Source organism: Temnothorax americanus, unplaced genomic scaffold (genome assembly GCF_048541705.1).
Source record: "Temnothorax americanus isolate GAGA-0224 unplaced genomic scaffold, ASM4854170v1 Scaffold24, whole genome shotgun sequence".
NCBI classification, from domain to species: domain Eukaryota; kingdom Metazoa; phylum Arthropoda; class Insecta; order Hymenoptera; family Formicidae; genus Temnothorax; species Temnothorax americanus.
Window position 1 is genome coordinate 2,258,395 of NW_027509381.1, and position 17,473 is coordinate 2,275,867.

General features: G+C 40.3%; 1 protein-coding gene across 2 annotated transcripts in view; it reads left to right on the forward strand.

Annotated features, from left to right (window-relative positions):
• Positions 1-17,473, forward strand: part of LOC143898738 (uncharacterized) — a 29,820-nt gene continuing 12,347 nt past the window's right edge. Inside the window, exons 1-2 of one of the 2 annotated variants that reach the window (XM_077408415.1) lie at positions 1-4,324; positions 4,907-5,164. In XM_077408415.1, the coding sequence (XP_077264541.1) occupies positions 5,142-5,164 (23 nt within the window). In that variant the 5' untranslated portion in view covers positions 1-4,324; positions 4,907-5,141. Of the gene's footprint in view, positions 4,325-4,906; positions 5,165-13,376; positions 14,024-17,473 lie in introns of those variants that run through there. The other variant, XM_077408416.1, reaches the window with a different exon arrangement.

Sequence of the window (17,473 nt, forward strand, 5' to 3'; positions counted from 1 at the left end):
GTGTAATTCCACCATCCGCGAAGTTTAGTTAGATTGTTAGATGATACTGGAGAAGAGTGTACTGGGAGAAACGAGCGCCGGGTTCCGAACAAAGTTCGAGATCCCATCGCGGACGGAGGAGAGCTCGAGTCGAAAGGGAAGCTAATGAAGTTGGCACGCGACGGTGGTTCAAGCACGGAGAAGCTTATCCCTGCATCGTAGAACGACCATCCTGGTGCCTCGACCTTGCGTAGTTCGGAATAGCGTGAAGGAGACATCTCGTCCCATAGGTGTGGACGGCTTTGAGAAATGGCAAGAAGAAAGTTCGTTCCAATTCGTTTGAATACCACTCTACACTGAAGATCGTGTAATGTCGGCTCTTGCTACGATTCGAGCGCAAAAAAAAGTTAATTTATTCCATGCCTGTAATTAAGCGGCGGGGAAGAATGTATATATGGATTGCATTTTCAAGACCGTCGTGGAGAAGTATAATATTAAAGTCGCATTTAGTTCTGGGAACCGCGGATTACTCCGCGTAATTGTTCAGACGGCCAGTGTATAATACGAGACTTTTGTTCCTTGAATGAATCGTGCGAAGGGAGAGAAGGTAGGAGCGAGCGAGAGCGAGAGCGAGAGAGAGAGAGAGAGAGAGAGAGAGAGAGAGAGAGAGAGAGAGAGAGAGAGAGAGAGAGAGAGAGAGATCGGATGCGGAAAGTGTCCGCGTCGACATAATGACACGGAGGAGGAATAAGTACTAAACGAACGAGGCCGTGAATGATGTAGGCAAAAGGGAGCCGCGTTCTCACAATTAAGCACCTGTCTGCACCACAAAAGAGAAGCAATCTCTGGCTCGTCTCGGTAGTATCTCGGCGTTCGTCGAGTTAGACAGTAGTTACAAAAGGCAAGAGGCTCCGCGCTTCGCGGACAGTAATATCGATCCTTAAACCGGCGGAATAAGAACGAAGTACTTGAGTGCAATTACTCATCGATCTCTTATAGTCTCAGCCGTATACGAAGTTAGAAGAACGATTACGAGGCCGCGATAATAAGGATTCAGGAGAATTCAGGAAGAATTTCAGAATTTCATAGAGAATTCTATCAGAAAGTGAACGATTGTTTAATCTTATGATATCTTTGTTACATTACTTCGTCTCTGTGTGAATTACAATATATAGCTTTAACTCCGCTCGTGAATTATATCCGCGTGTAAATTGCCGAGAGAATTACTGGATGGCGAGAGTAACGGAAACATGACGCGAGGCTGCAAAGCCGGGGGTTGAAGATCACGAAGCTACCGGTAAGCATGAAAATCAGATCTTGAATTGAACCCACTGGGACACTCTGGGAAGCTGCGCGTAAAGGGTTCCCAGGAACGACAACACATTCGACGTGGTGTATAATATATGAACGGACGCAGAAACGCGGAAGAGTAACTTCGTTGATGAGGCTACGCCCGTCACGTCGACGGTAACGTACAACTCCGTAAGCGGCAGGACAATGAGGGGAAGAGACGTTTGCTTGTCGGAGGGAAATACAGCGACGCTTCATCACCGCGGCGAAGCGAAACGCCGCGAACAGGATTCGTGACCGGGGGGCGGTCGGAGGTCGAAACGTGCGGCGCGATTTGCCGGCGCGGAAGCTTTTAATAAGAGACGCAGATGATATATATCGTCGCGCGTTGCGGAGGCGGATAACCCGGTAAGAGCAAGGAGAAAGGGCCGAAGTAAACCGTACCGAGAGACGAGATATCGGGAACGCGCGCGCGCGCGCGCACGCGAGGGAGGCGCGGTAAGGAGTATCGGGTATCGATCGCATGGGACTGCGTCGAATTGTTGTATCGGTAACCGCCGCGAGCTAAGCCATCACGTGAAACCGCGAAGGGAAACCGATATCGGATATCATCACGAGGCAAGAGGAGGATCCGGGAACGTTGTCGACACGGCGAGCGCGATAAACGTCCCGGGTCTAGTAAATTCATGAGAGGAAGAAGCGAAGAGGGAGAGAGAAGGAGCCGGAGAGAAATTGTCTGGAGCGGACTTTGTAAAATGTACGTAGGACGTCGGCGGTGAATTTAACGCGCGGTATTATAGCGACGCGTGCATGCGGCGAGAAGGTATCGCGAAGAAGAGGCAATCTTCGCGATATCGAATAAGATATTGCCCCGACGGGCCGCGGCGCGAAGTGGTTCTGCTTCAGGTGTAATAAGAGCTCTCGTAGATCGTGTTTACGACGAGTCGTGAAATCGTCGCTACGATTTCTCGAATAATAAAACGGACGCCAAGGCTGAGATCTTAAAGAGAGGTCTTCTTTTTTTAAACGAAGGAGACGGGAAACTGTAAGCGGTTCGATTGCTAGGCGCGGATCGGAGGAAGAGTTTCAGGAGCTCAGAAAACATCGCGCTGTTTTTATCGTGTAAAAATACAACGAGAATCGAGACGAAGGAAGAAAAAGAGACAGAAATAGAGAATTGTCCGCGTCATTGTCAGATTGAGATATATCTTCCGCCGGGTTTTCACGAGGGATTATACATATCTATACCGCGCGGTATCGTCGAGCGACGCCTGAACGAGACGCGAAGAGACCGCAACGAGAAACTATAACCGGCGATTCAACGGCGCGTGCCGCACAAGTCGAGGGAGAGAATATAACAACAGGTAAATCGCGCCCGAAGGTATTTCCGTTATCCTAACAAAGCGTGCGAGGCGCGCGTTCGTATAAAGCGCGTTAGGCACGAGAATAATATTGCCTATTGCCCCGGCCGCGATGTAAATTAAGAGGCGCCCGAAGATACCTCCGGAGAAAGCCGGCGCGCGGATATCGCGAGGATACCGATATAAGGAGTTACAAATCGCTGGAAAAGAGGGGCGTATCCCGCGGAAATTTATTTCTACGGCTCGTGGACACAAGAGGCGGGAAATATCATTCGTCTGCTCGTTACTCGATTTACGGATCTCGATTTGCATAACGAGCATCCGCGAAATTCGCGCTTAACGCGGAAAATTGGAGCGATCGGCGCGGATCCCCCGGGCCGGAAGTGCCGTCGTAAACACGATGAACTGAAGCGTGGACGGAGCAAGAGCAAGAAACGCCACTCGTGAAAGCGGCTCGAAGGGGGCGAAGCGGACGAAAAAAGAGCGCGGGGCCGCGGATCGCGATGGAGCGCGGCCCGGCGGCGGCGACTAATGACGGCTCGATGAAAGGCCAGGCCAGGTATATATTAGAGCAGGTAGATTTCCGTAGAAGAATGGGAATACACTTACGGAACGAATGACCTCTCACAGAGCGGTGCTACAGCGCGATGCCAGTCGTGTGAAACGACAAAGGCGCAACAACAGTTACAATAATTGCCGCAACTGTTGATATTGTATATCACGCCGAGGGAACTTCATCGCCTTTATTCTCTTATCGTATATTTCGATCGCGCGTACATTTTAATCTCGACGCGCCGGATCGGCGTTACGATTTAAAATCGAACGGGATATGCAGCGATCTGCGTCCGATTATACGATCGCTCGAAGAAAAAATCCTGACGGGAAATCCGGGCGAGTAGACGGGACACAAAGACGAAGGAAATTCGGATCACGTTAAAGGAATAAAAGAGAGCTCTCTAAAGGAGATCGATAAGCGTATCGCTCTATATTACGCGACGCGGTAAAAATAAAATCGAGATCGGCGCAAGCATGTCCCGCATCTGCCGCCGTGTGTCGCTTGATAGAACGTACGATTATCTGGCAAAAGCGGTAGCTTGATATTAAGATCTTAGGCGCATCAACCTGATTGGTACTCGACACTCGCGATTGACTGGCGGGTTGGAGAATAAAATTGCGCGAATGACGCGTTGAGAGTCTCTCGCTCGTCAACGTGTCGGCGCCGTATTATACGAGCGCGATAAAGGAGAAACGGGTTACAACGGGGGGGTTACAACGTACGATGAATCGGATGAATCTACGGCGCGCACAGATCGTCGAACGATCCTGATTTTTTTCCCGGGACAGAAAGTGCCGGGACGCGCGTTATGGTGAAATCTATTGGGACACCCGTGGGCAGGTGTGGAGAAGCGGTTTGTCGCGGGTATTAAGTTCTTGTGTGTCTACAACGGTCATTCAAGAGGAACTATTAAATGAAGTGTTGATGGACGTAGCACGGTTTCGCGCTGAGACGGCGATAAATCAGCCTGACGTTAATCGCGATGCGCCACTCCACGCATCTGAATAACGCTTAAGCGGAGGAAGGAGATTGGGATCTTATTGGGGAGGAGGAACGGGATATTTTCGCTTAGAACTGGAGGCTCCGCGTCCTGGATCGAACGAACGAGAAACAGGGTGGAAAAATCGAGGGCTCGAAGGTATATTGTACTCGCAAAACATTTGCATAATTGTAACCAAGATGTGGAGCTCGCGGTACAAGAATTTCGAAAATGACATTGGAGTATATCGAGTCTTAGATCGCGATGTTTAAATTCATTAGTAATATTAATGTCACAACAATAGATCAATCGTGAATAAACGCTCGTTAAAAACAAAGTTATTTTTTAATTAAATGTTGCTAAGATATGTTACGTGAATTTTTTGTATCTAATAGTATTATTTTCGTTATTTATTGTTATCACTCTATTTTCTCTTGCGAAATATTCAACTTACATTTAAAAAATATTATAAAACATAGTATAATATAATATATAATAAAATAAAGCATCACACATACACACATATATGTATATACAAATTTTTTATTTGAAGATGACGTTTATCGCGATTACATACAGTAATTTGCGTATGAAGAAAAACTAATTAACATGACGATCGATTCTAATTTGTCACATAAAAATTACAAATATTTCGCGAAACAGTCAATATTTTCCGGCATTTTTGTGTATTCCAGGTTAACGCCCGTCAATCTGATATTTCATGCCAGGCTTGCCTTTCAGATCGGATGTCTCGCCTCACAAAAATTTGCCGGCCATGTAAACGTCCCGTTGAAATACGAGAAATACCCTGGCTGCTAGCGTATCATCGTACGATCGTTTTCCCGCCAGCTGAATCAGCGTACCTGATCGCGGACTGCGGAAAGAACTGGGATATGAAGTTACAGGATTTTTTTCTGCATTCCCGAGAATCGCTGAACAACGAAAAATTACCAGCAAGAGCTGATCGTGAAAATTAATGACTCGCACTATACGAAAGGGGTAAGCTAATCATAATTAATATAAGAATTGAAGATAAAAAATATTGATCGCTTGAATGAAATGTGTTTTGGGTGGTTTTTTACAAACAGGATTTTTTCTTTAAAAAAGATTTATGAAGATTTGAAAATCTGATAAAAATTAGGGTTTTTTTAAATAATTTTAGTATAGGTATAATATATTAATTTTTAAAATATATTCTTTTCTTCTGTAGGTTTATGGTTTTTCTGCGATCTCCTCTCTCTCTGCACAAAGAAATCTGCACAGCAGACAATGACAAAATTTTTTACCTAAAAAGGGACTTGACAATTAGCACATTCAGTTGAATGTGTAATAAACATTATTATACATTTAGATCATCGAATTTTCGGTGAGAAAAAAAAACATAGGGAAGATGTCTTGACTATTGAAACATTCAGCACAAATTCTTCTACGTAATATGGTGACTTATGCAGAGCAGGTTCATCGACAATTGAATTTGATCTCCGAGTTGGAGCCACGTGAATTATCAATTTAATTCCGACGTTTCGTGAACATTTCAGTTCATTTTATCAGTGAGAAGCAACCTGAATAACCTGATACTGACAAGTTTCATCGACGTTGAAGTTGTTTTTGTATCGAGTTTATATCAAGCTTCGTGCTTATTTTATTGCCCTGATATTGTGTTATTTCATTTTTTGCGGTCTTAGTTCTTCGTGGTTTTACTTTTTGCGATATTTGTGGTTTCACGGCGTTCATGGCTTTTAATTTCATTGGGTCGTGTTTGTGGTTTCAACATGATATCGACGCTTTTGACAATATATTCATTCAGATAAGAATGAAAAAAAAAAAAGATTTTGTAGTTGCTAGATATTTTAGTTATCTCAATTTGACGTAATTACCTCAAATGTATCATCTATATATTCCCATATATTATTTCTAAGATCAAACGCAAAATGCCTTTGAATAATCGGTAATACCGCGCATTTACATGCAGTTTATAATCCTACGTGAGAAATGAAACGTCGATGATGTAGCATAAATTTCTGCATTGTAGTGGGAGAATGAAATACACGGAGGAAAGATTGAGGATATGCTACAGAGTCCGTTAGAGGAAACGAAGTGGATCGTTTGATTTGAATTTCATGAAGGAAATCACTGTTAGATGACTCTACGCTGTGATGACTGTTTACAAACAAGCCATTTAAATAGCTATTAAACTCGATAATTAACGATCACTTTCACGACTCACTCTGCGCTTTAGGATTAATGACTGATGATAAATTCGATTCTTTATTTGATCTTATCAACACTACATTACGAATATGTATATATCTATAAGATATTTTGCTAACTTAAATAAGTACGTTGGAATTTCTAAAATGTTGTAATAATTATTATTTAATAAGTAAAGATTATACTAGCCGCATTGGTTTCTCTATTCTTCATTTCAAAATGCTTTTTTCAAAAGCATTTGTATACAAGTTAGAAGTTAGATTCATCGCAATTCACATCTCTCATCAATGTCGATGTCAAAACGATGCTCGCTTCTGGTCGTCTTCTGTCATCGATTTTTACAAAATGCTTCGACGTACTTGGAGAGTTTCTGATCGGAATTTCTTCCTTATCCTATGTGTGTACATACATGCACACGATAACAACACGCAATAGTCGAGGTGCTGCCAATTACCGCTTCTGCTCAAATACCGGTACCTCTGATCGTTCCTCGCGCTTCTGCTATATCTTATCTTGCATCACGTCCGCGATTTGTATCTGCGATCTATACGTTCCACGAATTACGCTTATCGTAATCAGAAATTCCGACGATATCATCTTTCGGAATAGATGATGCTCTACGTTTGGTCTTGTTTTTTGCTCACCGGGACGAGCAACCCCTTATTAGTTCGACGATGATCAACGTGGCGATAATATGATCCACGGTCGATAGTTCTGAGTGCGATTGTTATAGCTTCGTGTCAAGATCAATTACGCGACAATTACTTCACGTGATTTATGCGTTTTGTAATTGACGCTAATAATAATTAATTGGAGCTATATATTTCCGTTGTTGTTTAAAACGTAAAATGTTCTTACGAAGTGAAATGTACGAATATAAACTGACTATAATAATAACGATATACCTTACTAATGATATGTTGATATAACAATATTGTATGAGCTTGATTTTAGAGATGTTATATCTATCTGTGCATGATATTCATAAATTCATTATCTTTAATTAACAAAGAGATAATTTGACACTCATCTGTACGCAACGCGGAGTTGTAACATTACATTGACCTGTAAAAACAAACATAAAATCCAAATTATAGCAGCGTCCATAATAATCAATATTTTAAGAAATAATTATTGCGCATAACATTTTTCATTCATTTTTTATTCAAGCAGACATTTAATAAGAGATAATTACCTAATTTAAACAAACATTGATTTTTATATAAGTACAAATTCTTAATAAAATTCGTAATAAAATTTCGTAGATAACAGTTATTTTTTCTCTAAATGATTATCAATTATTATATGAGTTATTCCAATGAATTGGAATACATAAACGATTAATTTCACGGATAGAAAACGAAAATAATAAATAATATATTATTTACTCCATTCTTGTTCCATCGTCGCCCTATATGTCTTTCATCTTCTCTATTGCTGTTTCTTTGCTCACTGTACTCGCACAACACTCACACGTGAAAACACGGGTAATTACGATCGTTCGTACTAATCATTAGAACACGATAATCGTACCATACTTAACACGTAGCATTTCCGACCTTACTCGCACGCAATATGCACTTTACTACATCGTGACAGAGGAGTAATGTTGAAAAAGTACGATCGCATTAAGCACGATCTCCTCGACACATACACACACACGACGTCTCGTAATACAGCAATCCGGACAAATCTAGGACAGCAAAGAATTTTAACAAATCACCGATATATAAATGCCGATTGTATGCTGACAGATATTAAAGTATGGACTTAATTGCGACAATACTTGCTAATTAAACGCGTCGCGATTGCTGCCACACTCAGCGCCGATTCGTTCCGCATCCTCGATCGTTCTGTTAATAAGCGTAAAATTTAAAAATAACATTCTGATACCGTCCGATACGACGCGGTTAATAAAGTCGAGTTAACGGCTAATTAAGATGCGACGGATCGTCCGGACATATACCTATATACACACAATCGAAATCCACGACGCGTAACGCATTTCGGACGTATAAATATACCGCGCAGTTTACATATCATCAATAAAAGATTAGGTTTTTCGTTAATTAATTAAATCACTCGATTGAAAATCAAATAAAATAATTAATCCCCATTTGATATCGTGTGTTTCGCGAGTCTTTCTTAAAATAAAATAATAAATCGCATGAAATATTTGCTTCGATAAACAAATTGTTTGTTGTTACGATGTCGAATCATTAATCACGGGTTTTAATTAATTGCGCAAAATGATAATTGCTGATTTCATAGACGGGACGAACTTTTTCATCTCGGGAAGGGTTTTTCTTGTTCTCCTTCTCTTTTATTGCGGGGGAATCCGTTCCCTATAATGCAAAGTACCATGAATTTGTGAGATTGATGTTATTACTCAGTTATACTGGGATTTTGTGTGGTTCTCGTTTCATTACATTGGTGGAATAAATTTCCACTCTAAAAATTCCCTTTACTATACATAGCGGGATAGCACAGGGGGCGGGGACGCGGAGACTCTCGCTCGACAGGCGACCGCTCGATCTACCACTGAGCTATTCAGCATCCCCTTTCCTTTCGAAAGGCTAATAACACGATGATACACGGAACGCAGCGAACGCCGCTACGTACCGGCTTGAATGGCAGCACTATGACCTTGTGTATGTACAGAGTGCGGTCGGCTATAACGCCACGAAAAAGCGCCAAGGCCGTACGCGCCAGCTGATTTCTTGTCGCTATGAAATATTTCGCGTGCCGTGTACGATAAATATCGAATATATTCCGTTTTTTTTTTATCAATTTCGATAAATGACTGATTATCGCACGTTACAAATCTAACATATTTATTTCAGGACTACATTTTTCGTTTTGTTTTTAGATCGGGAGAGTATTTTTGTTAAATAATTCGTTGTTACCTACTTTATGTTAAGTTTTTACGTTCCAAGAGGAATAAGAGTACGCGATTTTCTAATAAATCAAGAATTTTTTCTTTTTTCTTTAATTAATGAAAAAAATAAAATTTACTTGCCGTGAAAAGCGTGGTGATTTTTTTTTAACGTCTTGGAATCACGCAATTTTGTTTGTTTGCGGAACGTATAGATCCGAAAGAGGTCAATCATAATAAGAAATTATATAATTTTTATTTTTTTTTATTACGGGACAAAGACAACCGTTATTTTGCAAATATAACTATTTATAATCGTAACTATTACGATCTCTATATCTCTCGAATTTATTATTAAAGTCAACGAGCAAAGTAAAAGTTGGACTTTGGAGAGTACAACGCGATTAAGTTAAGGTACAGTGCGTAAGTTAACGTTATAACAATCTTTAATTCATCAATGATGCGGTAACAGTTAAATCAGAATAATTTCGTCTCCGACGAGTAATAGGTGAATACTTCCTAGGTTGGGTGATCTACAGATAGTGTAATTTTTCGTGAGAATATCTAAGTGAAATTTTGGCTAATCATAGTTTGTGGTATAATTGAAACAGAAATGACGGGGTCAAAACTTGAACAACAAAGAGAAGTGAAGTCATTCACTCAGCCAGCTTATAGAGAACACAAGAATGAGCATCGAAGGCGTGGTAAAAAAAACATCTAAAAGTAATGCAATTTATAAGTAGAGGTAGTTATTACAATTGAGACAATGATGCATTCAACAGCTATGATTTTAAATGACCACTGCCTCGTCCGACTGTCAAACAGTGACATTATTAAAGTGTTACGTGCGATTTTGTGCGATGGCACGGCAAATATAAAACAAACCACGAGATCGCGTTATAATTCACCGTCACTATAATTCATTGTTTTTATATAGGCCCATCGGACATCTGAATTATGTAGGCGTATGACGAATGTGTATTCGATGAAAATTGGAAAGCATGAAGCAATTCCTCCAAGTCTATATCGACGAGGAAAATGTAATCAAAGGTAGTGATTTGGATAATGTATATAAGATGCTTTTCTAAAGCGAGAAAGGAAAGCGAGAAAGGAATAATCTATTTCCATTTATTCTTCAACGAACTAGGAAGCAATACGGAAATTGTCAATATATCAGATGTTCGCACAATCACTTGAAGCCTGCTTTCAATCGTGATTAATTGTTAATTGCGCGATAATGCAGTCACCGGCTTGATAATGAGAATATATGGGAGTCATGAAAAAAGAAAGAAGAAATCTAAAGGCAATATGAGTTCGCTTTATTACAAATTCTAATTATCATATTGTTACTATTTCACTGTTCCTCAACGCCTTGCCAGCCGTCCAACGTTCTGTTGCACATCAAAAGCTGTTATCTTATTTATCAAGCGCTCGAGCGATGAATTAAAACTGCTCGCTATTTGCAATTCATATATTAGCATTCGTCATCTACCGCCGACCGGTGATTCGATCATTTTTTTTTCCACATCGCGAGAGACATTCGGGCATTAATCTAGGCCCGAGACGCGCTCGCGTAGGAATTAATTCAGAAATGGTTCCCCATGGCGATGACGTCGATGCGACTCCACTTGCTGTCAGCCGGCGAAGGTATCTAAGCCCGCAAGAAGTGCCGCTATGTCCCACATAAGAGCCGAGACGGCGGAGGATGATTCTGGGACAGCCGACCGGCGCGTTCGGTTATTACGTACCTTCCGGGTCCGGCTTGCCGTTGGTTCTTTTCGGCTCTTAAACCTGATACCTTTAACGAACTCGGTAAATTCCAATATTTTTATTTTTACTTATTAAGAAAAGAAAATAGACTTATATGAAAAGAATAAAATTGCTTCCGTGTGACGAGTCGTATAGATATTTTGTACAGATTTTTTTTAATGAGTTGGCTTTGAAAATTGGTCTGTTATTTATCGATTTGGTAAAACTCCTGCGGAAATTAATTTCCACTTTTTAATTTGAGATTAATCTAATTTAAATTTTCTCCTTTATTTGAAATATATATAGTTTGTGTTGACCGCGTGCGAGAGGAATGACAATTTAGCAGAGTCGCGAAGCGTTCAATGGACATTTTCCTATTAAAAATTACTTTCGGAACTACAATCATAGAGTAGTGTGTTAGAAGTAAGTGAAAAAAATAAGAGAAGATTTACGAGCAGCTCTTTTGCCACTAAATGCCATGACTTGTCCTTTCTCTGCTTATTATTCTACTTCAAGACCGCAGATGGTGGTTGAACCACTTAACTCGCAATTCAGCGTATCCTTGCTCACTGAGATAACGCATTCGCCGTTTTTTGTCGTTATTACGATGAAAAAGCCCCCGTACACGTGATTATACGAGTGCAGAGTGTTACGCGAATTTTTTTTTTTTTTTTTTTCATAAAGTTACTACGACGATTTTAGAATCGCGTCCGCGTGGCGAGACGGAAGCAAATGTTTTTCCCGCGTACACCAAGGAATTGTCTGATTATGCGTTACGACGCGACAAGTGGATCACTGGCACGCACCGGAAACTTCTGGCGCTATTAGAACAGAGCCACGGCGTCTTTGTCGACCGGGAGATGTTCTATCTCGCGCGTCGGTTCTCCTCCCGCACCGATTTTTTGGGATCCCGTTCCAAGTCGCGGCACATCGATCGTGTTCTTCGGCTTTGGCTGTCGCTCGGAATGCGCTCCTCTCCGTGCGCGACACCCGCTCGCATTCCAACGCGTTCAGGAAAAACTACTTCCTGAATTAACCATCGGTTAGCATCACGCATCGCCTCGTCACCGATAGCGTGAACCCTTCATCATGCTGTCAGAATGTGTGCGGGATGTTAAAGGATGGGCTGGAACAAAGTTGCTCGACGTCATTATAACTAACAGTAATTTTTATCTGACTCGCGCCTCTTCGTGGTAACGTTATCCAATCCGAACTCTGCGCACATTTCTGTGAGACTATTATTTAATTGCCTCGTAAATTATCATTGGGTAATTCGATATAATGAAAAGGATAGAAAAGAAGAAAATCCCGTTTAGATGCACGAAAAGAGAAGCTTCTTTATTTTTTAGAATTTTTAGATATTCCAATATTTTTTGTATTAAACTATTGTACCATTATAATTTTTTACTCGTAATATATTTTTATGTAAAAGTAAAATACTGAAAAGATAGAAACAGCACTTTCGAAAATAATTTAATTTTTTCATAAAAATATAAATTTTGCTCTCAGTCTGAAAAGTCTAATCGTATTCTCGTTTTTGACCAACGTTGTGCCGAAAATTGTTCAGTCAACAAAACACGCAGCTCGCCGTTGTTACGTATCAATTCGATCTGGAGCATCGCGGTGTTTATTGCACCGTAACAACGAAATGAATATTATAACTTTCACGGGCGCGCATAGATGCTGATACTGATATCAGCATCCATACTCGTGAAAGTTCGGCTATTCACTTTTCTTATTCCTGATCTAATACGAATGTCGACTTCCTGATCTAGTTCGATGTCGCCATTTTGCCTGTAATTATGCCCGGTTTTTCCTCTATTCTTCTAGAATTACGAACCTTGAAACATCAATGTTATTACGGTTTGTAGTCTCTATTTTATGCAAATGGGATTCCAAAGTTTTTTTTTTTTTCAATTTGCGTTCGCGTTACGTACTTATTATACATAATTATTATAACGTAATTACTACTTATAGAAAATATAACTTTCTATCGAGCTGTATCATGTCATTTTGAATCGAGTAAAATGACGATGAAGTATAAATGCTGGAGAATCGTTTTACGTGCAAGTTTCAACATGACTGAATTTGCACTCTCCCAGAGTGCTTCGTCGAGCACTTATCTTCAAAGTGCACTCCGGTTCCATTGTCGCAGGAAACAAATCGAATTTAAATTCGTGCCCTTCCGTCCCTCCCCGCGGATACGCGGGAACGCTCGAGGCATTCGAGAGATATACCGTATCGCCGCGCCGCCCGGCCCGTGTGTGCACCGTGACCACCGTGTACGTCAAGTTCACCCACTTCGGGCATCGATCGTCGTCGGCGGCAGCGGCAGCGGCAGCGGCAACGAGCCTCTCGCTCGCGCGCTTAGCATATACGCGTTGTATATCTCGGCGGTAACGCGACAACGGGCGACGAGCGAAGGTTGTTCAACTCGGGCGGATCTTGTAGCACCGTCGGGTATAACGGGTCCTAAGGCCCGCTGCCGGCCAGGCACGCTCCACCTTCGTTCGGCTCGCCTCCTCACGGCTAGGCGAGCGAGCGCGCGCTTGCACCGTACATATACCCTCTTCTCCTCGGCCCGCTATACGAACCTTCTCCAACTTGGGTACGCGCGAGTACGACTTGTCGGACAGTCAGTCAGCCGTGCACCATTGTCGAAAGATCGTCCGGGTAGTCGACACGCGTCTTCCGACACTCTTCCTCGCTTCAGTCCGCAATCGCGCGATCTGTTCTTCTCCTTCTTCTCGTCGCGAATTTTCCGAATATCGCGATACCCGGTCGGATTCCGGAGTTTATTCTGAGCTTTCGAGTTTCTTCCGGTGGTATTTTTCCTTTTCTTTCGAACAGGTGATCGTCAAAGGGCTAACGCGCGGATTCGGGCGGGTTCGGTGGTGCACGCGGTAAAAGCCGTTTCACGGTTTATTTTCGCGATCGGGCGCTCCGCGAGATCGTCGGGTGTGTGTATAGCGATCGCGTTTGAAGTGATTCGATGCTCCATCAAATTAACTGATTGTGACAAGGTAAGACCTTGATAATTTATGACGATCATTAAATGTGCTTTGTTAAGTATAGCATATTTGATTTATTGAATCATGCGAATTTGCTTAAACATTTGCTTTTTATCGTCAATTTTTTTGTAAATATTTCACACGAATATAATTATTTTAAAAGGTACTACATAAATAAAATTGTTTTAAAATGTACCACATAAATGAAATAATAATTGGTTTTTTTAATAGAAAAATCCAAACAAAAATATGAGCAAAAATGTAATTTAATATTTATATAATATCTTTGCTGGTAGTGTGTCTCGATTGATGTTTTTCTTAATTTTTCTCAATCGAATGTTGATTATTAATTGAATGAATTTTGTTTGCGTTTGCCGGCTCGTGCATTGGTCCATAAATATCCTTTCTTGAAAAAAATATCAATTGCATTTTGCAACATGCAACCGCCTGAACGAATATTATCTGCGCTTATTAAATGCGATATTACGATATTATAAAAAGTTCGTTTTAAAGATAACAGATACAAAAATAACGGAATTTGTTCAAAATAATTAATAATGAATTTCCGCATTTATAATTATATAACGGTTGCGAATTTTAATGGATGCGCGAAGATATTATCCCGATTATCGAGAAATGTAAATGAGAGACATTATAACATTTATAACGACGTTAGGATACAAAAACGAACAGAAGCATCGCACGGCTCAGGATTCAAGATATGTTATAGCTGATAAATTACACTTGTATCTATTTCATTGCGCCACAGCTCGCAGTCACTTCCTCGTGAAGAGCACGCTGCTCTCCTTCCCGTTTCTCCTTTTTTTTTTGCATCATTACGTTACGCGTTACACTTGTTGAATCGTGTTGCACGGATGTCTTACTATATTGTCTCATTGGGTGATTAAAGGTAATGGGACCATTTTTGGAATTTATACGCCACGCTCCAAAAGAGGCCTGAAAATGAATGCACAGATTATCTTAATATGCTCGTGACCTATTTCTATCGGATCGAACGTTGATTATTGAAAATAAGTTTGGAATTATCTTTTTATCATTAAAGTTTTTTGTCGATTTTTAACGTCAAATTATATATAATTTCCATAAATTTAAAATAACCAGAAAATTAAAATTTTATTTATCTGTATTTACATCTGCAAAGTTTAATTAGTTCTTAAACATTTTCTTTCATGTTATCATAATTTGTAAAATATCAATATAGAAATGTGTTTTTGCTAATGCAAACTCAATCCGATTTCCAACAAAATCGCATTAAATACATGAGTATCCTTGGATCCAGTGCTAAAACTGATACGGCTTTAGCACATGAAAAGAAGTCGAAAATATCTAATAAACACATTTTGAAATCCGAACGGTTTTGGAGTTAGGTTTACAAAAAGTGCTAAAAAATTCCTTCGTCGACTTCATAGATCCACGATTCAGAACTGTGGCAACTGAACTTAATGCTGCCGTTGTCATCCGTGAAACTTTGAACATTTTTCAAGAGGTTCGAAACAATTCGTGCTAGAAAGTGTGGTGTGAAGTCGGAGGAATTTTTCATCACATTTTGTAAAGCTTTAAACAGAATGAAGAACATTAAACAATATTTACTTTAATTTGTGTCCTTACAACAGCAACTTCAATACCTTATAACTCCGAAACCATTCATGTATATTTATTAGATATTTTCTTGTTTTTATATATATGTGCTAAAGCTGTTTTAGCACTGGGTCCAAGGATATACTTCTGTATATCGCAGAATACTTTATTATCTTAAACACATTTTTTGAAATTATTAATGTTCCGGCAAAAGATTATATTCATATTCATATACAAAAAAGGGGGTGAATAGTTACATTTCTCTTATAAATACTTTCGTATAAATACTTTCAATTTTCGCTCGTTCTCTTTCGCTTCCTTTATCTCTCTGTCATTGAATTATTTAGTCTTTCACGCTTCAATGAAACTGTTTCTCATAATGAAAGCTTCATGCCGATGAAAAGATAGCCGTTGCATCTTTCGCGATAACGAAACAGCAAGCATATTATCGTTATTAATGTAGGCTAAATTAAAGATTAATAAGAGGCACTTTTGCGTGAAAAAACCGTGCGTTGCGCGAAACGGTCACGGTGGAGGCGTATCTGATTTTCATAACACAGCCGCTTATCTACACCTCTCTCTGAACGAGATCCGATCTGGTCGCGTTGAAATTAATGCGCTTTACTGACCCGGATCGAGAGACGTGCCTCTCAGCCGATCGTTCTTATACCATTCTTCATGCCTTGTCTCGTTTCGTTTCTTATCCGCCGTGATCTAATTCTAGCGGCGATGGATGTTCGGCGCTCGTCAGAGCGCAAATCAGTTTGTTATAAATAGCGTGTCTTTATTGCGCGCGCGATCTTTTCCGCTGGCGTTCAGCGTTCCGGAAACGGGGATCTCGGTTCTTTCAGCGATCTCGGGAATATCACGAATAATCTTCGGCGATTCCCTCTATCAAACCGTCGCGTCGGCTTGGAGATCGATACGTTTCGAAGTACTCCTGTTTCTTCATTTGAACATCTCCTATAAAATTTATGATAATCGTCGGATTTTAAGGAAATAATATTTTGCTGATGCATTTAATGAGTTTACAAGATATTGCGTTACCATTTCCCTTTTTAGTTATAATCTGTTAATTTATTTCTTGTTAAATATTAAATTCCGCTCACTATTGAATGAGTTGAATGGGTTATAGGGAGGGGAGAGTAGTTCCCTGTAAGTGCATTTGCGTCTATTTACGGTAGAACGTTTCGGAAAATTGCTACGCGTGCTCGCCACCGAAAATAGTCAGTGCGTAAATAAAAGGAGCATGAATAATAATAACTATTGTTGCGTACAACGGTTCTGTTCATTAAAAAGAGAGATAAAACTATCAATTGTATTCAAATAATTATATCCAAATTAAAATTCTTGTCCGATTCTCGTGATGATATTATCTTAAATAGCAATTATACTACACACGCTATAATAAAGTTATTATAAGCGTGACAAATAATAATCTCGTTATTTAACATTTTTTAAATTATTAATTTTAAATCATGTATTTTTGCGCAACACCCCCGAAAAGTTCATGATATTTGAAAATTAAACCCAACTCGACACGCTTAAAATTCTAATGTTTATACTTAACAATGAAATAATTGATAATATATGCTTGATTAATATATCACTCAATAAATTCGTTCAGAATCATAAATCTCTTGACAAGATTGTTCGTAACTCGGCAGAATCGCCTGCGAGCGGTTTTCTGGTTCGTGAAGAAACATTCAAATGGTTAACGGTATACCTTTGCTCGTAGAATTCGCGCGTCGGATTCTACCGGCTATTCTATGCCGATAGAATAATGTCTTGTCGGACCTCTCGCACACTTCGACCGCTCACGCTTCCCCTCGAGATGCACGACGCGGCGGCTGGCGTCACATA